The 22764-nt window shown below is 38.1% G+C and overlaps 5 protein-coding genes across 6 annotated transcripts; 3 read left to right on the forward strand and 2 right to left on the reverse strand.

The window, feature by feature from the left end:
- Positions 1 to 1831: 1831 nt before the first annotated feature.
- LOC135126006 (arylsulfatase B-like) lies at positions 1832 to 6305 on the reverse strand. The gene is made up of 5 exons (XM_064051797.1): positions 6136 to 6305; positions 5506 to 5665; positions 3692 to 3918; positions 3122 to 3535; positions 1832 to 3066 (listed from the first exon to the last, which is right to left on the reverse strand). The coding sequence occupies exons 1-5, from the start codon at positions 6223 to 6225 to the stop codon at positions 2008 to 2010; spliced, it is 1950 nt and encodes a 649-aa protein (XP_063907867.1). The 5' UTR covers positions 6226 to 6305; the 3' UTR covers positions 1832 to 2007.
- A 4359-nt stretch (positions 6306 to 10664) lies between these two features.
- LOC135140320 (zinc finger protein 501-like) lies at positions 10665 to 12533 on the forward strand. The gene is made up of 5 exons (XM_064070849.1): positions 10665 to 10934; positions 10983 to 11448; positions 11502 to 11686; positions 11734 to 12175; positions 12222 to 12533. The coding sequence occupies exons 1-5, from the start codon at positions 10791 to 10793 to the stop codon at positions 12497 to 12499; spliced, it is 1515 nt and encodes a 504-aa protein (XP_063926919.1). The 5' UTR covers positions 10665 to 10790; the 3' UTR covers positions 12500 to 12533.
- A 179-nt stretch (positions 12534 to 12712) lies between these two features.
- LOC135126018 (translation initiation factor eIF2B subunit epsilon) lies at positions 12713 to 15187 on the forward strand. 2 transcript variants are annotated; one of them, XM_064051808.1, is made up of 10 exons: positions 12713 to 12890; positions 12940 to 13064; positions 13114 to 13305; positions 13354 to 13531; positions 13583 to 13827; positions 13873 to 14234; positions 14289 to 14495; positions 14549 to 14667; positions 14731 to 14895; positions 14943 to 15187. In XM_064051808.1, exons 1-10 carry the CDS (start codon positions 12783 to 12785, stop codon positions 15147 to 15149), a joined length of 1908 nt encoding a protein of 635 aa, XP_063907878.1. In that variant the 5' UTR covers positions 12713 to 12782; the 3' UTR covers positions 15150 to 15187. The 2 variants fall into 2 exon arrangements, with proteins under 2 accessions (XP_063907878.1, XP_063907886.1); XM_064051816.1 differs by lacking the exon at positions 14549 to 14667 and having other exon boundaries at positions 14943 to 15033.
- A 474-nt stretch (positions 15188 to 15661) lies between these two features.
- On the forward strand, positions 15662 to 21313 carry LOC135126033 (membrane-associated progesterone receptor component 1-like). Its single transcript, XM_064051825.1, has 3 exons — positions 15662 to 16097; positions 16147 to 16296; positions 20684 to 21313. The coding sequence occupies exons 1-3, from the start codon at positions 15677 to 15679 to the stop codon at positions 20797 to 20799; spliced, it is 687 nt and encodes a 228-aa protein (XP_063907895.1). The 5' UTR covers positions 15662 to 15676; the 3' UTR covers positions 20800 to 21313.
- Positions 21314 to 21431: 118 nt separating this feature from the next.
- On the reverse strand, positions 21432 to 22447 carry LOC135126043 (uncharacterized). The gene is made up of 2 exons (XM_064051835.1): positions 21831 to 22447; positions 21432 to 21784 (listed from the first exon to the last, which is right to left on the reverse strand). Exons 1-2 carry the CDS (start codon positions 22200 to 22202, stop codon positions 21449 to 21451), a joined length of 708 nt encoding a protein of 235 aa, XP_063907905.1. The 5' UTR covers positions 22203 to 22447; the 3' UTR covers positions 21432 to 21448.
- Between the last annotated feature and the right edge of the window lie 317 nt (positions 22448 to 22764).

The following is a 22764-nucleotide window of genomic DNA, read 5'->3' on the forward strand; positions in this document are numbered from 1 at the left end:
TTCGCGGAACAACTGGGATGGTTGTCGGTCCCCTAGCTCCATCTCGTTTATCAGCTTTCGTAGCTGCTTCTCCTGTGAGTCGGTGTAGGCGGCTATCAGTTTCTTCTTAATTGTGTCGTACCTCTCTTTGTCTGGTGGGTTCGCTACGATGTCTGTGACTGGCTGGAGTGTGCTCTAGCTTCCGGATGGCTTCTTGCTGTTTTTCGAGTTGCTGTTGCAGTTCTTCGGCAGTCGGCATGTTCGTACCCGTAGTTCTTCGATCACGTCGGGGTCACCAATTGTGATTGTTGTCGTCGAATTACTAACGGAAACGGTTTTAGTACAGGTTTATTTACAATACCAACTACAAAAAATGATAACACGGCCCAAGGTTGTATGTGTATGTCCACGTGGAGGTCTTGAAGAGAAGAGGACGTCTGCACACGGTGAGTGGTCGGAGAAGAAGAGGACGTCTGCACCCGGTGAGTGGTCGGAGAAGAAGAGGACGTCTGCACACAGGGAGTAGTCGGAGAAGAAGAGAGTCTGTTATCGTTTCCACCGTGGCGTTTCCTCTTTGGGCTTGCGTGTTGTAACTGCCAATCCGGTGGCTGCATTATGTATGTATAACTGGTTGCCTACTTCCAGGCGGCCACAATACCATCGCAATCCCAAAAAACAGTTATCATTACCTTTCCGACAGACGGAATTGCACGAGCTTTAATTGGAGGCTCTTCTTCAGGTCTGCGCCACTGTTTAGACTGATTTTTTGTTTCTGGGTTGAAGTATGGAATCCACGTTTCATCGGTTGTTATTATTCGTCGCCAAAAATTATCACCGTACTGCTCTAACAAGTCTTTAAGTTGCTGGCAAATCATAACTCTATTCAATTTGTGTTCCGGTCCCAACAGCCGAGGCACCCAACGAGCTGAAACTTTGCTTAGTCCCAAGTGAATGTGTAAAATTTCATGAACTTGTCGCAATCCAATGTCTATGGTTATAGCTATCTCACGTATAGTTATTCGCCTGTCATCCATTACTAATTTCTCCACAGCAGCGATATTTGTATCGCTGACAGCAGTAATCGGGCGTCCACATCGCGGATCATCTTCCAGCGAAGTTCTTCCAGCTTTGAACCTATCGACCCAACGATATACAGTACTTTTTGATTCTGCAGAGTTCCCAAATATCTCATGCAGGCGTTCAACTATCTCAGATGGCTTCACACCCTCTTTTCACAAAAAGAAAATGATCGCTCTTTGTGAATTCACTGCTTTTTCCATACTTATGAAATAAGCACTTCAAAATATGTCAGCAACACCCTAATGACAAGACTTAAACAAATGCTGTTACCTAGTACCTCGAGAAAAAGGCTGTCAAAGTATGCTTGTGTATCATAGACCTCTGTATAAGACGTCATGTTTAAAAGATAGGACGATTCCCAGAATTTTAGAAACAGTCCTCGTAGTAATCCCCTGTTTCCATCTGTCTGTCGTCTGTGTCAAGTTTTATTAGACAGTTAGTTTCCGAAAATACTGGACTGGTTATTGTCAAATTTTGTATGTATATTAGATATAGCATGTAGATGGTGAAACGCTAACCAAACTTTGGCTAATCATTCTCATCAAGAATTTGATGACATCCTCTCATTTTTGGTTGTACCAAGGTAGGTTGTATAATTTTTCAAAAAAACGGGCTGTGTTGAACTGTGCTTTAAGGGCGACGGAAGTTCTGTCGAAATAACCTTCGACCGATTTTTTTTCTCTCAAGTTCACCAAGCATGATTGATTAATTGATTACCGATCGGTGCGTATTATTGGTTGCCTATCTTAACAACAACATTCAAACAACAACCTTTCATAAAAACATTTTTATTAAATTAAAAATCACTATATTACAATTAAATTAAATAAATATGTACAACAGCTTACTCCTAGAGGCAGTTTGAAGAGATTTCTATAAGAAACAACCGAAACTGGCTTACATCACATCAACAAAACCAGACTTTCATTACAAAAGCCGGTCTGTCGCTTACTCCACCGTCCTAAAAGCATTTCTAATACTGTCTCTAACTTGCAACTCCCTATCCTCAAAATGCTGCGACTTCCCGTTTATATGCGTCGTGCACTGCTCCAGCGACTCATCAAAGAACGCGGTGTTCGCCTTCTTCTTCATCGCAGAAGTCTTCACCGACAGCGTCACCAAAATAATAATAACAACGACGAAAGCAAGACACGCAGCTGAAATCAGCCCGATGGCCAGCGGCGACAGCGTGTTGTGCGTAATCTTCTCCTTCTTCACAACTTCGTAGTCTTGCCAGTTCGTCCACGTGTTATTCCACTTAGCCGGGTCGGCGTTGGGGTCCCTCGGGATGTTTCTGATGGGCAAAGCAGTCTTCCTCAATCTGTCCAGAGCTCGCTCCATGTTCAGCACAATCATGGGTCTCTCGCTGGCGAGATTGATTTGCTCGCAGGGGTCCTCGTGGAGGTTGAACAAGCACGGGGACTCCAAGGGGTTGCACCTCTTGTTTTCGTTGAGGTCGTCGAAGTTGACTTTGGGGCATTTGACTTCGGCGGAGTGGCGCAGGCTTCTGATGATCTCGTCGTCGAGGAGTTTTCGCGTGAAGGAGTTGTCGCTGAGTTTCTTGGAGGTTTTTTCTTGGATTTGTTGGTAGGTGGTGAATCCGGCAAGGGTGGAGCCGACTTGGGAGGTTAATACTGCTTTTTCGTCGTAGGTATACTCTTTGTTGCGGCCATTTGAGCCGTACCAAGCGTCTCCTTTGCCACCGGTGGTGGAGCCATAGAGGTACTTCCACTGGCCTCTACGAATCGCAGCGTAACTATCAATGTCGTCGATGTTGTGAAGAAGTTCGATTCTCGGGCTTTCTGCTCCTTCTGAAATGGACTCCCACATGTCGATGCCGTCCATTGGTGGCAATTCGGATTTGTTGAGTCCGGCAGCTGTGAAGAAAGTCGGGATCCAGTCGGAAATGTGCATCAGAGAGTTGGACACTCTTTGGGGTTTCTTGATAAGCGGGCTCCAAATAGCGGTGACTCCTCTCATTGCACCTTCCCAGGGAGAGTTCTTGTTCTGTAATAAGATAACAATTTAGACAAGTTGATTACAAGACAGTGACAACTTTTACCCCTCTCAGAGGATAGTTCGACCCATGATTAGCATGTATCCCGTCAGGTTTGGCCCCATTATCATTCATGAAAAGAATAATCGAATTCTCCAGCATGTGTTTGTCGCGAAGGGCCGCAATCACGCTCCCCACGCTCCTATCCAACATAGAAACCATAGCAGCATAAATCCTCCTTTCCGGGTCCGCGATGTACCCAAACTTCGCAATCTCTTCATCCGGAGCCTGAAGCGGGTCTTCGTCGTTCCCGGAATGAGGTGCCAAATGCGCCAGGTACATGAACATAGGGTTCTCAGTATTGTGTTCGCGAATCAGACGCACAGCTTCTTCGGTGAAGAGCGTGGTCGAGTATTTGCCTTGGGCACTCCAATCTACCGTCATGTTACGCCGCATGTCGTACCCGTATTCCGGTGTGTACTAAAAGAAAGAAAGAAAGTTGATGAGCTGGGAAGTACGTCAAGAAAGAGGAGGGAAATCCCGTGGAACCGGTCCTGATCCATCAGCAACCGCAGACGGGGTTAAGGTAGTAAAAAAAACCCATGCCACTCATTTTTTACGTGGTTATTCACTTACCGTGGCTCGCACTGTGTGTTTATAGTAGTCTTGTAGGCCTTGCCAGTAGCCGAAATGGCTGTCGAACCCTCTGTAGGTCGGGGTGTACTCTTTTTTGAAGAAACCGAGATGCCATTTGCCTATAGCGTGTGTCACATAGCCGTTTCTCTTCAGATGTTGCGGTAAAAGAGTCTCGTTTAGTGGTAATCCCCACGGCTCGGGTTCGAGAATGACCAGATGTTGCATTCCTAGAAAAGCGGAAAATTAGAGCCGCTTGATGGGGTTTAGCTAACCAAAAAACGTAATGGCCATAATTCATTAAATAACTCTTGACGTCATGCCCCAGTTGGATACGACGTAAGTTCATCTACTCGTTGGTCGTTAAAAATGTAATAGAAAGTCACTAGCTGACGTACTTGTGTGTTTATCTATTGGTGCATTAAAAAGTACCGCAATTCTCTTGACCTGCGGGTCATATATGAAACGTTTTGTGACAATGCAAAACCTACAGTTGTAAAAAAAAAGCGTACCAACTCTTTATATGCAGAACTATTTAGTAAATATGTCGTAAAACATTGCAATTAACGAAATAATTCAGTCGAATAAAAACTTCTTATAAATTACAGTATTGGTACACCTTTAATAAAAAACAATCCACAACTACCTTGAAAAGTATGTTAATGTATATTTTAAGCCAATAATTTAGACACTTTGTAGAGTCGCGCCGCATAAATTTGACATGGTTAATGATTTGTGACTAATTAATCGTGTCCATCATCAGAATGGAGCGAAAAATCACAGCCAACTTGCATACAAAAAAATTCATTAACAATATGCTAAGGAATTATTTTATTGCGTTTAAAAATAGAATAATTTACTATTATGAATCAAGAAACAGATTTTTTACTTTTCCTCAAGAACAAACAAATAAAATTTCGAAACCACTTAATTTGGAATATTTTAGGAATTAAATAAGATTAAAACTGTAAATGGACATGTATTGTCACACTGACTTGACGTTTTAGGGGATATTATTATTTAGCTAAAACTAGCTCCAAGTCAAAGTTGACTAAGAACATAAATAAAGTAACCAATATAAATCCCCACGATTTGAATTTCTGTGAATATTCTTAATTAAATCACCATCGGGATAAAATATTTCCGCTGTGGCTATTCCAGTAATAGCGTACACCACAAATGTGCTATTATTATAGACTACTATTTATTATCTTTTAATTTTTGCTCATTTTAAATTAAAATTCTGTAGTAATTGAAACTCAACTCATACTTGTTGCTGAGGTGCATTTTTACGTGCTGTGTAAACACAGCTTGCGCCGAATGTAGGCCATGACGTCACAACTCTTAATGCAGCTCATTTGAAAATTACAGCTCTTAAGATTGACACAAAAATACTTTCGCTATTATTCTCAATTTTCGTTAATGATTTTCTCTAACAACCGTGGAAACCTCTTAAGCAAAAACTTAGTAATCACTTCGGAAGAGTGGAATAGTTCCAACCGCAACCTTGGTTCTGCTTCAATTTCCTGTTTTTTCCCAAATATTAATAGATGGCCCGTGTAACAATTAACAAAGTCGGTTACATAAGCCCCACACAAAGACTTTTCGGTTGACCACGACAATATTAAACGAAAATGATAAAGCATTTAATTACTCGAAATGTGCACATTCAAGGGCATTTTTTGCCGCAATTGTGATCAAATTTCGCGGTGCCTTTGTGTGAAATTCTAATTATGTAACATAATTAACCCCGACGGTTCCGCAAACCTTGATATTGAAGAAACTCGGTCTTCACCTTAAACTTGATTGGTACTTACCAAGGTGGATGGGGTACTTCCCGGTGAGGAACGCCGATCTGGAGGGTGTGCAAAGGGCCTGGGTGTAGTGGCTGTTCATGATCACCCCGTTGTAGGCCAACGCGTCTATGTTGGGGGTGGGGATCTCGTTGCTACCGTGAAAACCTACATCGTTGAACCCCTGGAAGGAGAAACCAATTAAGAACAATAAGATTCGTGTTGGGAAACCTTGGGGTTTGATTTAGGATTTAGAGTTTGCAGTGGTCCTGCGCCGACCCTGAAATGGGTCCAAGTGCAGCCGAATTCATACAGTACCGGCGGTTCGTTGACTTTTAATTGGAAGTGTCTCAATTATGTAAATCCTGAATGTCACTTGAGCATGAGCGCACTTTCAAGGTGAAGAATGAACCAGTTTCATTGAAGAAGGAATGTCTAAATAAGAAAAACCCGATTGTTTCGCAGTGACTAACAAAGAGAAGAAAAGGGAGGGTCCAACCCTGGACTTTCTTTCTAATTGAGACTTCGATTTTTTGTTTGACCTTTCGCCTCCGTTCTCTCAGACGGATGCAGTCATAAATGACCGCTGCCAGTTTTTTTCCAAATAGCTGCCGCGTGACCGCTTCAACACAAAAATTATCAAAGTTAGCTTACCATGTCGTCTGCAACGATTACGATGATGTTGGGCTTCTTCTGTGCGGCGACAGCACCAAGAACCAACAACACCACGAACTGATAAAACATCTTCACTTTGTTATCGTTTCAGCAACAGGGGTACCTCTGGAGTGCCCGGCTTTCGAAATGTGTTTAAATGCTTAATCTTGCGGAAAATTTGTTTTATACTTCTCGGGAGCGGAGTGGGGTTCGTTTCAAAATCACAATCACTCTCCGCGATCTACGTCATTGGAATCGCCAGCGAGTGGAAAATCAGCTTACCGTAAACGCGTTTGCGGCTTTTCTTCGCATTGGGTACGCGTTTCTCGGAAGAGAGGAAGGAAGCGGTGATTTCCCGCACGAGAAACGGGATTTTTCCATTTTTCGGGATGGATCTGGGGAGAAATTTCTTCGACTGACGTCAATCTCGCCTCTTTCGTAAGAGAAATTCGCGTAGTTTGCCACTTTTCAGGTGCGTACTGATGCATTATGTAATTTATGGTAATTAGTGTTTTGAATGTGATCATCAATGACAGGTGGTGACTCGCCTTGCAGATGTCGGTCACGTTTTAGTCCACTTTGGCGATTTTGGTTTGACGGAAAGGTTTGGGTTTTTTGTTATCGACGAACGATCTTTTCCTCTCGATAAATATTCAGTTCGGCACTTCATTGGTTAAGTGCCTAAGGCGTTATTATTATTTATTAGCTTCCGGAGATTTATCCTTGAAAGCCCGGACCTGCGGGAGCTGCAAGCCGGAGTTACAGAGAAAAATCGATTTTAAAATTATCTGCGAGGTAATTTTTTCTAAAATCACATATTTGTAACGAAAGGTCAAGAATTACAATATTTGAAATTGTTTTATTTCAGTGAACAATTATTAATTTAAATTTAAAATTAAACCAGTTACGTTTTATTCATATGTATACATATCAAGTCCGAGCGCAGCAATTATTTTACACGAAATTTTAAATTCGACATTTTCTTTTATTTTCTTTTAATATTTTGTGTAATCACTACACTGAAAGCACCATTTTGAACAAAATTTTAATAATTTTATTTAACATTCGGCGACACCTCAACACATTAAAATTCATTAAATTCAGCATACGCCAAAGCGGTTTTAATTATGACAACCAAAGTCCGCCAAAAAAGTGGTCCGTTTATTTCTGAAAAAAAAAAAACAGTTATTAAAAAGAAGAAATCTGTTGATTCTGTCCATGTACTTCCAAATCTGGAATTTAGATTTAGATATTTAGATTCACGGTAATCCCTTGAGTCACTAATGTGCTGCACGATTATGGTAAATTCCAAGAAAGTAAGAATGAGAGTTTTGCATTCTTTATGTGGTGCACTCAACAAAATATGCAAGAAAATAAAGGATAAAAGTATTAAAACACAGTAAAGTCATTCATTTAGCACGTAAGCGGTGAATACAAATTCAGAAACACGTTTGAAATAAATTTTAAAAAGTTGCGTAATATTATAATGATGATATTATACGACCCGATTATATGTACATGTAGACGGTTGACACAAACCAAGCTAACAACTTTTAGGGTAATGCTATACATCAAAGTACTCTGAATACAGATTATCACTGGTTTCCAACACACGATTTATGTTTACGGTCATTAAAATTACAAATGAAAAATGGAGGAACGGTGAATTTTTAAATATGGTAATTATTTAAAGAAAAAGTGTAGTTATCATGGAAACTATTACTCAGAAAAACCAAGTACTTGAGAATCAGTATAGTATACTAAACCCCGGCTTTTGTTAGAATTTTCTCAGCGATATATTTTCATATTTATATGTATTAATATTCATTGACTTAGAATTGTATATACAAGATCATAAAATCAATAAGGCATTCATTAACATAAGTAAACATTTTTTTTTCTAAATTAAAAGTTCAATAAAATGTTAAACGGACAAATGAAATGCAGTTTTTACACATTTAAATAACTAGTTTCTTTATAAAATTTCATTATCATATACACTATCTTGTGTCAAGTTCAACTCCTAGATAATATGGTAAAAAATATGAGATGATTTATACGAAGTGATGATACCTTTCTTTAAAGATATATATGTAATTGTTTTGAAGCTGACGTCATCCACTTTGTGACGGAGATGAATCAATTAATTTTAATTAATGTGGTGTTAATTAAAAGGTGTTATTGTTTTACAAATCTGTTAATTAATTTCTCAAAAAACTTGTCAAATTTCAAATTCAAATCCATTTTTGTACGATAATTGGTGTTAAAAATACATGTCTTCGGTTTCTTCAGACGAACAAGTGGAAAGAAAATCGAAACAAGTTCAACCGGCTTAATATTCATAGCATAAATGTGCTCATTTTTTTTTTCGTTAAAAAAAAATAAAACTAAAATTTAAATTCCGAGGCTTAATTTTATAAGATAAAATAACCATAGATACCATGTAATAAATCACTTTAAAATGATATACATGTATAAATCTCTCCATTATTATAGTAATGCTTTAATTAAGTATTTTAACATTTCGAAGCACTTATTTAAATTTCAATGTCGGAATTAATAATCCAATGCAAACTAATTAGAAAAATTCCTACACTGTTTTCAAAATGATTTTAGAACAACGACTTATGTTATTCATATTTAAACAATTAACATCTTTTTATTTAAGTAAAAGCTCTACTTTTATCTAATTTTTATTTATCTTCCGGACCGTGGTCGCTCAAACCCCAAAAAAATGGATATCAAAACGTTTTTACGCGTGCGGATTTCCTTCCTTTACCGCTACTAACCTCATCTTCGTCGGCTTAAGTTATAATCTGTAAATATTTATTTTAAACTCTTTATGTGAGTCACAGGTAGGTTTTATCAGTGGCATTTTACTACCGTTCCTGTTCTAATAACCACCACGGAAAACCCGTTTTTTGTCGAATTGTAGGTACAAACCTTATCTTCCAATAAGAGTGAATCAAAACATTACTAACTCATTATTAATCTGGAATACATAAGATATATATAGTTTTCTCAGAACAAAGCGAATTAACGAACCGTAAAATTAAAAATAAGTAACGTTCTTATAAAACTTCATTGTCATTTTAATTAGGCAAAAATACAAACCGCAAAAAATTGCATTTTAAACTTGAGAATTAGTCTTTATACTAGACATAAATCTCGTTGTAGATGGTGCAATGTCAATTAAATTTGCATAATTATGTAGTTATTTAAATATTTTAAATATTGGTGATGTATTTAGGTACCAAAACTGGTTTATTCGTTTCATTGTAGTTTTTTCCAGAACACGTGTGTCACTGTGATGGAACACAGGGGACATTACGAGTTTCGGGTTTAAATTTAGTTTCGCAAAATTTTAGATCGCTGAAATTCCGCTTTCTGCCAGTGGCGTAACTAGAAAATTTCCAATATTGTATATATGTAATCAATTATCACTATCAATAAAACGTTTATTACTAACTCGATGTAAAGTCCAGCTTACAAAATTTAGCTTCTCATGTTGCTACAGTTTGTTGCTCCATAAGAAAATCGATGTCGAGTAACAAATTAACAGGTTTTAGGTACGTCAGCGACTGGTATACTTAATAAGCTTCGGATAATTTGTTTTCTGTAATTTGTGAAGGAGTTGTAGTGTTTATGTCTCTGTGATTTACCTTGTGTGAAAGTAGCTAAGGTGAAAATTGTATTGTGTTTATCTTTGTCATTCTCAATGGAGCGATGAAATTGACTTTGTAACACTTCCTTTACATTGTTACTAGATTTGAATTGTCTGAACATCAATCTCAAAGGAAATGTGCCGTTAAATGTTAACCGACTCTTGGTAAAAACTAACAACCTTGATGCAAGAACAAATCTCAATGCAAGTGAAATGAAACACTGCACCTCACTAAAATAGCTGCAATGTTAAATTTGAATAAAGCATCTACAGCGCTGAAAAATTGTTGGTATCATTGCTTGAAACGAAACACACTGTATATTATGTTGCAAAAAATAATAAAAACATGTAAACAGAGTATCGAAATAAACGTACCTGGAGGAAGATTAACATAATTATAAATTAGTATGAAATTACTTTAATCACGCAAAGTCTCTAACAAATGTCTATTAATAAAGGCTGCATGTTCGTCATCTACGTAAGGCTTTTGTTTAATATTCAGCGTGCTTAACACGTAATTTCGTCAGAAAAGTTTGACTACATTATTTATAAACCTATAATTTAATTTTTGGTTGAGTTTGTTACATAATTACTTAATTTTTTAGTAATTATAATCTGGTATAATGATGAAAATGAATATGAGGCAACGCACAATACACACTAATTGTATAACTTTTACGCTGCGTTACGCTACTTTTTCTACAATACGCCTTATTCACATATGACATAAGCTATAAATCGGTTCGCTTATGAAACCGGTATTCAAACCTTAAGGAAATTTACCTCTTAAGGTTTTCTTATGGCCAATTATGGTCAAATATCGCGGTAAGGTGTTCTTACCTTACAAAATTTTATTTAAGTCGTACGTACGCGTGTAAACCTATCTTTATGCTGCAATCGTCCGCCAACTGTCAAAGTAACATTTCATCTGACACCTGATTGACAGTTATCAAACATAAACAACCCAACTAGGGGGCTCACGGCTGCAAACATGTCAGAAGCAGCCCCCATTAAGTTCATAACAGAACTCAGTCGGGTGTGTCGCACCTGTTTAACCGAAAAAAACAGCGAAGATTTGTGTTCGCTGTTTGAAAATTCGCTTGACATTATACTTTTAAATTTAGCAGAAATCAACGTAAATAGCCCCGGGAGTCGCTTTGTAACGCTAAATTTTACATTGTAGGTTAGAAAAGACGACGGTTTGCCGAGTGTTATCTGCAACGACTGCATTTTCACGTTAAATTTGTTTGTTACGTTTAAAGAGCAGTGCCAAAAGTCTGAGGCGCAGCTACGCCGAATCTTGTGTCCACCGCCAGAGATTTACGAAGAGTACAAGACTGTGACGGTGTTAGGAGACAGTATTTCTACATTTATCGAATTAAAAAATGAGTCTACTGATTCATTACAGTGCCAAAACAGTAAAGTGATTACTCTTACGAATGAGGGTAATCCAGAGCCGCCCGTTCCAGTTAGTGAGATAAGTAATAACGTACAGAGTGATGTCAAAGAAGAGGAGACAGATATAGGTCCACTGAAATGTGACATGTGTGATCGGACTTTTAAGCTTGAAAGTGCCCTCAGAACCCATTTAATCAAACATGGGAGAAAATTACAGTTCAAGTGTAAGGTGTGTGGAAAAGAATTCACTTGTAAGTCTTCACTTTCACCCTCAATAAAAATCTTACAATTTTTTTTTTTTCAGTGATGACAGCGTTTGAATGGCACGTGCGCTCCCACGCCAATTATCGCCCCTTTTCGTGCCCCAAGTGCAAGAAATCGTTCACTTTGACCACGAGTTTGCGAAAGCACATGCGCACACATGGGGGCGAAAGAAAACATTTGTGTGTAACTTGTGGTAAAAGGTTCTATGAACCAGCGCATCTCAACGTGAGTAATAACTATTATTGTGTCAACCACTTAAGTCAAATTTAAAGGTTCACATGAGAACTCACACAGGAGAAAAACCGTTAATTTGTACAAAGTGTGGTAAGTGTTTTGCAGACCCTCATGGTCTTCTCGCCCACAATAAAATTCACACTGGAGAAAAAAAACATGAATGCGACGTCTGTGGAAAAAAGTTTGCGCACTCTTTTGTACTTAAAGCGCATAAAAGGGTCCACACTGGCGAGAAACCGTATTCTTGTAGTTTGTGTAAAGCCGCATTTGCCACTTCTTCCTACTTAACCATCCATAAGAGAACTCATACGCAAGAAAGACCCTATAAGTGTGAAATGTGCCCTAAAAGCTTTGTAAGCAAGTGTGGCTTAGTCACTCATATTAAAACCCACACTGGTGAGAAGAAATTTCAGTGTAGCGTTTGCGGTAAACGCACTGGAAGGGCCGCTGATCTTCAAATACATATGAGATCTCATACAGGTATTTGAATAATTTTGGTAATTTTGGTTTTATGTTGTTGTTTCAGGTGAAAAGCCATACAGTTGTGATTTATGTTCAAAAAGGTATCATACCTCTAGTAATTTAGCAGCACATAAGCGAACGCACTTAGGTGTTAAGAATCATTTTTGCTCAGTGTGTAATAAGGCGTTTGGGGACCCTAGAACTTTGAAGTGCCATATGAGGATCCATACAGGGGAAAGACCCTACGTTTGTGGGGTTTGTGGGAAGAGGTACGTCCAGAGTGGGCAGTTGGCGGCCCACAGAAAGGTTCACCAGGTGGTTGTTGAGACAAATACTGCATAAATGTAATTATTTAAAAATAAAAAAGTTGCAAATTTTCGGATTTTAAATTTCGCGGGAAAAGTTTGACATGGAGCCCTGTGACATCTTTTTTAATTCTGAACAAATACAACTGTTATAATTTGTCTTCTGTTATTACTTATTGTGTAAATTTTGTCGATTTCGTATTTCTTGTGTGAGAAATAGTGACTTTTTATTGTCACAGTGGTGCCAACCTTTCGCCTTGTTGTGTTTAGTGTCTGTGACATATGGTGGTAGCTAACCTCAAAATTAAATTTGAAAAAAAATGTCTATAAAAACGAAAGAAGTCCTCAAAGACGACATCGTCCAAGCCGTGGTGGTGGCGGACACTTTTGGCGACGAATTCTTACCGATTTCGTCCGATATTCCTCTGGTTTGTGTTAAAAATAGAAGATGATGCAATCTTAGCACACCCTTTTTAGGCTCTCTTCCCCCTAATTAACAAGCCTTTGATTGACTACACGTTAGAATTCTTGTCGTTTGGAGGAATCGAGGAGACTTTCTTGTTCTGTTGCTCCCATACAGAAGCCATAAAGTCTCACATTAAGTCAGTAGAAGTGTGTCACCTACTTAAGTACTGTCACGATTTTTTTTAGCCAAGGTATTAAAGACGGGGCTGAATGGAGCTTAACAATGAAGGTGAACGTCATAGTGTCAGAGAGCTGCCACTCATTTGGGGACTGTCTCAGAGATTTAGATAGAAAGGGGATTTTACGGGGTAGTTTTGTCTTGTTGGAACCTGGAACTCTCTCTAATATAAAATTGTTGCCAATTATACGTAAACATAAGTAGGTGGTGAAGTCATGTTGTGTAAATTTAGTTATGAGTAATTGTAGCGAGATTGCCAATAAGGATAAGGGGGCTGCCATGACGCTTATTTTTCAAGAGTCAGGGATTGGGCAGATGGGCCGTGACCCTAATGAAGAAGCCGTGGTAGCTGTAAATAGTAGCAATCGGATTTTGTTCCACAGAAAAATGGGTCAGTCAAGAGAGAGAAAAATAGAATTTCCTTTAGTAAGTTGGACGATTTTTTTAACGCAATTTTTCTCAATTTTGTTTGTTTAGGAAATATTTCTAGATAATTCCAGCGTGTCGCTACACCATAATTTGAAAGACACACATATAGCTATTTGCTCTCCTTCAGTACTACCCCTATTTTCTGATAATTTTGATTTTCAAACAAAAGACGATTTTGTTAAAGGGTTGTTAATGAATGAGGAAATTCTCGGCAGTACGGTGTACTGCCATATTACTAAGGGTAATAATTATGGGGGCGCGGTCACCGACTGGCGCATGTACCAAGCCGTGAGGTAAATAAAACGAAAATTTTGGGCACCACTGATTTTTACTTTCAGTCGGGAGTTGCAAAACAAATGGATCTACCCTCTACAACCATCAGTTCTTAGAAATAACATACTAAAAAATGGTGTTATTGTTGGAAAAGGTGTTCACATTAAAGATAATAAAAATATTATTAATAGCGTCATAGGTGATAATGTCCACATAGGTGAAAATGTACAAATTCGGGATAGTTTTATTTTCTCTAATACGAAAATTAATGATGGCGTTATTGTCACTCATAGCGTAATAGGGCCAAATTGCGAAATTAAATCAAAAACTAAAATTACAGTTGGTAGTATTATTGGTAAGGGTGTCACCTTAGAAAAAGAGCACCTGATTGAAGATACTCTTGTTCAAGCCACAGAACCCGAAAATTGTAAGTATATGAATTTGTCAACCCTAATTTTTCGACGAATTTCGTTGTTTGAAGGTGACCCTAAAGACAAACTAGACAAAAAAGCCTTTAGATTAAAAGTCACTGGTACCGAAGACGACTTAGGCAAGATTTTATCGAAAAAACTCTCCAGACTCCACATTGAAGACAACCGACCGGAAGAATCCGACGACGACGCATTTTCAGACAGCGAGGACGAAGAACTCTCCTACACGCAGTCTCCGGTTCCTGATGATACGAAACGTAAGTCCGAAACGTAACCACCACCAGCACAATTCCGCTAACTCGTCTTCCAGTGTTCTTTACTGAAGTAATAGACAGCTTGACTCGAGGTTTTGAAGATGAATTACGGTGCGAGCACCTGATTCTCGAAATAAATTCGTCGCGTTATGCGTATAACGTAACAGTGAGAGAGGTAATTGATGTTCAAAAGCTCGTCTAGGTGCGTCGAGCTGTCGCTAAAAAACTCGATTTCTAGGTGAATTTCAACGTAATAAAAGCTATTTTGCATATGTCGTTGAGGCTCTCTACTGGACCTCAGTATTTCTCTCAGTTTGTTCGTTTGCTGTCATACTTTGCTCCAGTCCTGAAGAACTACATACGTAACGACGACGCCATGTTGGATACTCTGCAAGCAGTAGAGGTGAGTGCGACGTAACTGTGATTAGGGGTAATTATAAGTTCTTGTAGGATGTAGCAATCTCGAATGAAAACGTAAACGAAAAGTGGGTTATGTTTGTTTTAAAGTGGTTTTATGATAAGGATTACATCAGTGAAGATGTCATTTTGGAGTGGTCGAAAACTCTAGATGCGAAGAGCCGTTTTTATGCACAGGTTAAGCCGTTCACTGATTGGTTGGAGGAGGCTGAAGAGGCGTCGTCGTCGGATGAAGACTAACATACTGTTTAAGTGTATAAATAAAAATTTTTCTACTAGATTGTTTTTCTCGACAACTATATTCGCTTAAAAATGTTAAAATGAATTTAAAAAGTTGCTTGGTGCTGTTTGGTACAAAGTGCGCATGCGCAGTGCATTGTGTCCAATCAAAATGCACAATGCGCTTTTTTTGTTTATTTAATAACCTTAATTTGTCACAGAAATTTCATTCTGACGTCGACTGTACTGATTGTAGCGCCACCTATTTAGATTAGTTTAAAAATACAGTCGCCTTAATGAAAATTGATAAGACAATGATTGATTTCCTAATTAAATCAGACAGGAAGTCGATTATTTTGAAGGGTAGTTATCTAATACTAGACAGCCAAGTCCTAAGGAGCGTCGGAGTATATTTTTCCACTAAATCCACCAACAAACTAAGTGGGTCGAAGCTGTTGAACCTCCACCGGAAGAAAAAAAGCGCTGTGTAACGACCCCATTCCCATAATTCAAACAAACATGAAATGCATAAAAAAAGTATAATTAAAATGCCCCCATTTGCCCTAACCTTGACCTCCCTCGTAATGTTTTGGCGCAGTGCTGCCACCATAACGGCAGCACAACAAACGACGAAGTTGTCAAGTCAAGCATTCACACAAGTCAACATGGCCGAAAATGAAGCGAAATCCGATGGTTTCTTAACAAATATAGTGTTAGAAATCGTACAGAGTCCCCTGAACGTTGCATTAGTGTGTTTGATCGGATTCTTAGTGTATAAAATATTGAAAAGCCGCCAGGATGTGCCTACTTCCAAAGCCTCTGAGCCCGAGTTGCCGAAACTGAAGAAAAGGGACTTTACGGTAGAAGAACTGAAGAAATACGACGGTACTCAAGAGGACGGAAGGGTTCTGGTAGCTGTCAACGGCAACGTATACGATGTCACCAAGGGCAAGAGGTTCTACGGACCCGGTGAGTAGAAAAGTAGCCATCATGATGATGTCATGAACATGCAATTTAGGGGGGCCGTATGCGGCGTTTGGCGGGCGGGACGCCTCCAGAGGCCTCGCCACGTTCTCGGTGTCCGCCAAGACGGATGAGTACGACGATCTGAGCGATTTGAATACCATGGAGATGGATTCTGTGAGGGAATGGGAGGCGCAGTTCAAAGGTAAGTGGTTCGTGGTCATTGCATAAGCTGATAAGTTATCAGAGCAAATACGTGATGTAGAAGTTTTATTAAATGCGGAGTAATTAAGGGAGACGATATTAATTTTTCGTTTTTAAAATCCACGACGAACTTAGTGTTGTGGGGGCTGGTAGAAACCTGTTAGCGCGTTTTAGTGTTAAATCAAGGAGAAATAGAGGTGCCATAAGAGCTATGGTGAAGCGGTAAAGCGACTTGTGATGTTCATGAATAAAAATGCTACTTTATTCGCGTCAATTATAATTAACTTTGAATTGCTTCTTTTTAAATGAACCTGTTTTGCATTTATTTAGCATTGTAAAAATAAAGCGAGGGATATTCATAACTGATAAGCAGATGCTTTTATTTTAATTTGATAAAGATAGAAATACTAAAATACTGTTAGTGAGTAAGGGATAGAGGTATACTGGACGCATTAGCCAAATTTTATTAAACGACCTTGCGGTTTGACCCACTGGATTTGCTGCTGAAGAAGCCGCCGTTGCAGCTACCTGAAAATGTAACAGTGAGAGGTTTTTAACCCCGTCATATTGGCAATATAGTTGCAATTTGTGTAATGTGGGTTGCATAGTTTACAAATTTTAATTGGTAATAAATTGTAATTAATTTTTTAACGACATGATATTAAAGGCAGAACTATAGTGAACCAAGAGTTATAAGGTTATATGGCCATCATAAAATCATCTCATTGTGTCGAAGTTAAGTTGTTTACAATAGAAAAGGTTTTAGGGACGTAAATAACGTGTCCACTGCAGCTCGACCGGCTCTTGTGGTTTCGTTCAGGGGCGGCTTTCACTAAATATGAAAATCCACCACTCCACTATTTCTTTACTACCTGCACCCGCTGAGGGTTCCGAAATAACCACTCGCTTTGAAAGCCGGCCCTGTTAAATATGAGCAAGAAATGTTTAGAAGATGATTTATTGCCAACCGGTAAGCTTAGTGCGAACCACACAAAGGGGGTATTTATTTGCGGTCAACTACTTTTATGATGGCCATATAACCTTATAGGTCTTGGTTCACTATAGTTATAAGGAGTTTGTTCTGGACATTTACGTAGTTATTTTTTTTTTATATATTACAAAAAAAAACTTAATCTTTACGCTATTTTTATTTTTCGTTAAAATTCAGATGCCTGCGTCGATACTTGGGTTGATAAAGCCTGCGGAATAGCAAAATTGGACGATATGCAAAATTTGGACACATTTTGATGAGGGCGCTAGTTATCCCTCGTTGACACGTGACCAATTTGACTGTAGAGAAGAAGTTGTTGGTTTATGATGTTCTGTGTTGGTTTGTTAATGAAGTTTCTCGTTGATTATTGATTGATGAAAATGGTTTGGGTTAGTCGCTTACACACCTTACACACTGATCGCGTTACACATCATCTCGACAAAAATTGTAGTGAAATAAAAATGAAAATTTACTCAGAAGTTAAACAGTTGGCCAACCTGCGTATTTTGGTTAAATTTTTCAAAAATGATCGATTTATCAACATACGCAAATCTCAAATAGATTAGCTGGAATTTAGCAGTTGTTAACTTGTTTCGTCACAATTGAGAGCGGGTGGGTGGGCGGGACTTATATTTCGTACTTCTTTTTTGATACACAAAATCTTTTCCCAAAAGTAAAATAAAAACATATTTCTCTACAAAAATTTTTGAACATGTTTTAAGTTTCTTGTTGTGAAAAGAAGACTACGTATGTTAAGAAGAAAGGGCAAAATATAAGCCCCACCCACCCACCCTTTCTCAATTGTAATGATTTTTTTATTCGCTGTCAGACCGGGCGGCGGAGTTTAATTGCAAAATTTTACTCTTTCAAGAACATATTTCACATGGTAATTTCTTGTAGAGAAATGAGGATTTTAAAATTAAGCTCCGCCCTCGGCTTACGATGAATAAAAAATAGTCACAATTGAGAGGGGGTGGGTGGGCGGGGCTTATATTACATACTTTTCTTTTAATACACAAAATCTTTTCCCAAAAGTAAAATAAAAACATATTTCTCTACAAAAATTTTTGAACATATTTTAAATTTCTTGTTGTGAAAAGAAGATTACGTATATTAAGAAGAAAGGACAAAATGTAAGCCCCACCCACCCACCCTTTCTCAATTGTAATAATTTTTTTATTCGCTGTCGGACCGAGAGCGGAGTTTAATTGCAAAATTTTACTCTTTCAAACACATATTTCACATGGTAATTTCTTGTAGAGAAATGAGGTTTTTGAAACTAAGCTCCGCCCTCGGCTTACGATGAATAAAAAATAGTCACAATTGAGAGAGGGTGGGTGGGCGGGGCTTATATTACGTACTTTTTTTTAATACACAAATCTTTTCCCAAAAAGAAACTAAAAACATATTTCTCTACAAAAATTTTGAACATGTTTTAAGTTTCTTGTTGTGAAAAGAAGACTACGTATGTTAAGAAGAAAGGGCAAAATATAAACCCCACCCACCCACCCTTTCTCAATTGTAATGATTTTTTTATTCGCTGTCAGACCGAGCGGCGGAGTTTAATTGCAAAATTTTACTTTTTCAAGAACATATTTCACATGGTAATTTCTTGTAGAGAAATGTGGATTTTGAAACTAAGCTCCGCCCTCGGCTCACGATGAATAAAAAATAGTCACAATTGAGAGTGGGTGGGTGGGCGGGGCTTATATTTCGTACTTTTTTTTAATACACAAAATCTTTTCCCAAAAAGAAACTAAAAACATATTTCTCTACAAAAATTTTGAAGATGTTTTAAGTTTCTTGTTGTGAAAAGAAGACTGCGTATGTTAAGAAGAAAGGGCAAAATATAAGCCCCACCCACCCACCCTTTCTCAATTGTAATGATTTTTTTATTCCCTGTCAGACCGAGCGGCGGAGTTTAATTGCAAAATTTTACTCTTTCAAGAACATATTTCACATGGTAATTTCTAGAGAAATGAGGATTTTGAAACTAAGCTCCGCCCTCGGCTCACGATAAATAAAAAATAGTCACAATTGAGAGGGGTGGGTGGGCGGGCGGGGCTTATATTTCGTACTTTTTTTTTAATACACAAAATCTTTCCCTAAAAGTAAAATAAAAACATATTTCTCTACAAAAATTTTGAACATGTTTTAAGTTTCTTGTTGTGAAAAGAAGACTGCGTATGTTAAGAAGAAAGGGCAAAATATAAGCCCCACCCACCCACCCTTTCTCAATTGTAATGATTTTTTTTATTCGCTGTCAGACCGAGCGGCGGAGTTTAATTGCAAAATTTTACTCTTTCAAGAACATATTTCACGTGGTAATTTCTAGAGAAATGAGGATTTTGAAACTAAGCTCCACCCTCGGCTCACGATGTAAATATGTATGCATCAGGAAAATTCAAATTTGAACTGTCATTCAAAGGTAACTAGCGCCCTCATAAGGAAAATGGCGTCGAAAGTAACTAAAAGGTCAAAAGTGGCTATTCGGCTTTATGTAGGGAAACTAGCCACCTAGATGGCGACACATAGCGGAGACTGTCACTTCTGACGTATGTTAGGTTAAGGTCTTTTTTGTTTGTTTGTTTGTTTGTTTGTTTATTATGTTTTGCATAATTGTTGTAATGAAACACACCAACTCAATGAACTTTGCAGGAGAACAATACTGCCATTAGTGTTGTGTTCAATTTTTTTGTTCAAAAAATTAGGTAGAAATGTGGTTTTGTTTTGTGTGAGCAAATTGCAAATATCCAATCAAAAAATATATACGGTGTTTCATGAAAAAAGTTCAGTGGTTGTATTGTTTTTACTCAGATCTGACATGGCTGACGCAGAAGTAGTGTCAAGTGTTTGTGAAATTTCACACACATTTAAGTTTAATTTCGATTATTCATGCATTAGTGTAGTCTTTTGTTGCTTAGTCAGTCAAGCCGAATTGGGGTTGAAAAATAAAACCACTAACCGGATTATCCAATACGAGACGATGGTTTATTGAAACCTTTCAAAACTTTTTTGCGAGAAGTTGTAAAGGAAACGAGAAATCTATAGTCATCGAACCGTAAATATCCATATTTGAGTTGAAAAAAGTCATTAAGTTCGTGAAAGAAATAGGGTAAAGTCGGGCAATAGTTAGTTTTTTGTATAGTCGCTAGGATTGTTACGGAATTTGACGATTTTGAAGTAAAAACAGTTGCAAAAATTATGCTTGATCTAAGAAATATGGTCGAAACCGCAACCTCTATTCTAACAATAACGAACAGTTATATATAGTCGGGATGACCTATGATGAGTATTTTTAAATTAACACTCAGTCATAGTTGCATTAGTTAGGGTCAAGTTTTCGATTATTTTTAGGTGTGACTTCTGATAATAATTCTTAATTGTGATTTTTCAGAGAAGTACGATTTAGTTGGGAAGTTGCTGAAGCCAGGCGAGCAACCGACCAACTACTCCGACGATGAAGAGGATGAGACTCCAACGGCGAATGCTGAAAAAAGCAAAGATGATTAAATGAAAGGCTGAAAGACTTTGTGCTCTTCTACTTGTGTAAAGAAACCTTAATTTTATATGATCTTGTTGGCTTTTTTAACATATTTTAAAGATGGTTTGTATATTAGCGTGTAATTTGTACTGCATTTTTTCTGGTAATTGTTACTTATCAATGAATGTGAGCTTCGATGAAATTTTATTGTAACGCTAAAATTTTCATAAGTAAGTGATAACGAACTTTTAAATTCCACTTTGCATTTTGTAATGTTTAAGTATCTTCCAATTTTATTTACTTGTGATCCTTCCTGAAATTGTCCCCCTGAATATTGTAACAGTGAACACTTTTATTATTTGTATCTTTTGTGTTGGGTAATTTTAAGTTAGATGTGTAGGGGGCGTGGTTTAGACGAACGTCATACGTTTCAAATGTCTTAACACCAGTACTTAGCAGGGTAAAGTAGGGTTCCCACAGCCCCGAACGCAACCTATTTGAAATGTGCAACGTTTGCGATAGTAAACCTTTGTTAATTGGTTCTTTTCTTGTTTTTATTTGTTCATATTTGACCAGCTAACAGCAATGTATATACTTGTATGTATAATGAAATTTTGAAGAATTATACATGTTGATGCCTACAATATGTAAATGAAATATCTCTTTTAAGACGCTATTTTATTTAACGGTTTTATCAGAACTATTGTACGTGATGAGCTCAGCCTCATACAAGACTGTATTTATTTTATGTTTAGCGATGCATCTAGACATATCAGGTAACTTCCGCAAGGTATGAGCGACCAGTTCGCCAAAAAGCGCCCACTCGTCCTTGGTTTCGTGCAAACTTCTAAAAACCCCATCTGTGAATTGTTGAGGTTCTTTATCCCCATCCACTGTTCCATCCGCATTCTCAACTAAACCAGAATCAACATTTTGATTCTCAACTGAGTTACCATCTTGATCCAAACGCTGTTTAAATTTCTTCAACAATGGCACAAAATTGTCCACATCTTCCTAAAACCACCCAGTCATAAAAATTAAAAACCGTCCTCACCACTACCTCTTGTTTAACAACGCTCCTGATCATCAACCCCTTGCTCTTATTTTTATACCTCGCCAAGTTCTTATTCATGAAAGAAAACGCGCTGTATCCATACCACGTGATCTTGTGAGTCTTCCCCATCCTCCTCATCCTCAGAGCTTTCAGTCTTTCCCGCCGAAACTGCGAATTCAAAATTTTCATCTTGCGTTCCACTTCTAGCTTGCTGTATTTGAATATCTCGGACAGTTCTAGCCACATCTGGTGCTTGATGAATCTGTTCTTGTAGTCTTTGCAGTCGGGGTCCCAGAGTGCCGGCCGTTTTCCGTATTCTGTGATCAACTGGAGAACTTCGTCGCAGGTCCACTCTGAGACCGCATGAGGGTCCACCATTTTTTGTGTTGGTGATTCGGAAACTTGTACGACACAACTGGCGAACAAATGAGTATCGAGCTGCTAGTATGGAAATTTGGGGTTTTTGATGTTGGTGGAATGTCGCTGCGTGTTGCCAACTGCAGGCGAACATGTAGCGCGAACATCGAACATGGGTCGGCGAACTGAATGAAGAGTCGGAAAGGGATGTGGGTTGTATGGTGGTGAATCGAGCCGTCGTACAAGTTTTAAAATTAGGAGACAATTTTCTGTTTAAAAAAAGTAGTTGATAATGTCATCGTCGCCATGGAAAGGATGTTGGCATTCTCTCGGTGTAAATTGAGCTTTTAATATATTTTTTGAAGTGTTCGTGCCTTTTATTTTTATCCGTCTGGTTGAGCATGTATATTTTATTGTTTTACGGTGTGAAGATGTAATTTATATAGAGAGCGGATGTCTTTTCATTTCTAAAACAAGTTCTCTTATTTGAGCCCTACTTGTCTTTGCCTGATTGCTTATTTTTAGTATTAGTGCGTATTTGTCTATTACATTAAATTAGGCAATTAAAAAAAAACTAATACAC

The sequence above is a fragment of the Zophobas morio genome, unplaced genomic scaffold (assembly GCF_036711695.1).
Source record: "Zophobas morio isolate AGI-343-1 ecotype UQ-CSIRO unplaced genomic scaffold, CSIRO_AGI_Zmor_V1 ptg000002l, whole genome shotgun sequence".
NCBI classification, from domain to species: domain Eukaryota; kingdom Metazoa; phylum Arthropoda; class Insecta; order Coleoptera; family Tenebrionidae; genus Zophobas; species Zophobas morio.

Bases quoted from the DNA above. Each gene is read 5' to 3' on its own strand.
- LOC135126006 (XM_064051797.1), bottom strand. From the start codon at position 6,225: ATGTTTTATCAGTTCGTGGTGTTGTTGGTTCTTGGTGCTGTCGCCGCA. The intron at 3,536-3,691 runs GTAAGTGAATAA...TCTTTCTTTTAG, and splicing joins AACACACAGTGCGAGCCACG to TACACACCGGAATACGGGTA. The intron at 3,067-3,121 runs GTAAAAGTTGTC...ATCTTATTACAG, and splicing joins CGAACTATCCTCTGAGAGGG to AACAAGAACTCTCCCTGGGA.
- LOC135140320 (XM_064070849.1), top strand. From the start codon at position 10,791: ATGTCAGAAGCAGCCCCCATTAAGTTCATAACAGAACTCAGTCGGGTG. The intron at 11,449-11,501 runs GTAAGTCTTCAC...TTTTTTTTTCAG, and splicing joins GTGTGGAAAAGAATTCACTT to TGATGACAGCGTTTGAATGG. The intron at 12,176-12,221 runs GTATTTGAATAA...TTGTTGTTTCAG, and splicing joins ACATATGAGATCTCATACAG to GTGAAAAGCCATACAGTTGT.
- LOC135126018 (XM_064051808.1), top strand. From the start codon at position 12,783: ATGTCTATAAAAACGAAAGAAGTCCTCAAAGACGACATCGTCCAAGCC. The intron at 13,065-13,113 runs GTCAGTAGAAGT...GATTTTTTTTAG, and splicing joins GCCATAAAGTCTCACATTAA to CCAAGGTATTAAAGACGGGG. The intron at 13,828-13,872 runs GTAAATAAAACG...TTTTACTTTCAG, and splicing joins CGCATGTACCAAGCCGTGAG to TCGGGAGTTGCAAAACAAAT.
- LOC135126033 (XM_064051825.1), top strand. From the start codon at position 15,677: ATGCCCCCATTTGCCCTAACCTTGACCTCCCTCGTAATGTTTTGGCGC. The intron at 16,098-16,146 runs GTGAGTAGAAAA...CATGCAATTTAG, and splicing joins CAAGAGGTTCTACGGACCCG to GGGGGCCGTATGCGGCGTTT. The intron at 16,297-20,683 runs GTAAGTGGTTCG...GTGATTTTTCAG, and splicing joins ATGGGAGGCGCAGTTCAAAG to AGAAGTACGATTTAGTTGGG.
- LOC135126043 (XM_064051835.1), bottom strand. From the start codon at position 22,202: ATGGTGGACCCTCATGCGGTCTCAGAGTGGACCTGCGACGAAGTTCTC. The intron at 21,785-21,830 runs GTAGTGGTGAGG...GGGTGGTTTTAG, and splicing joins GGAGCGTTGTTAAACAAGAG to GAAGATGTGGACAATTTTGT.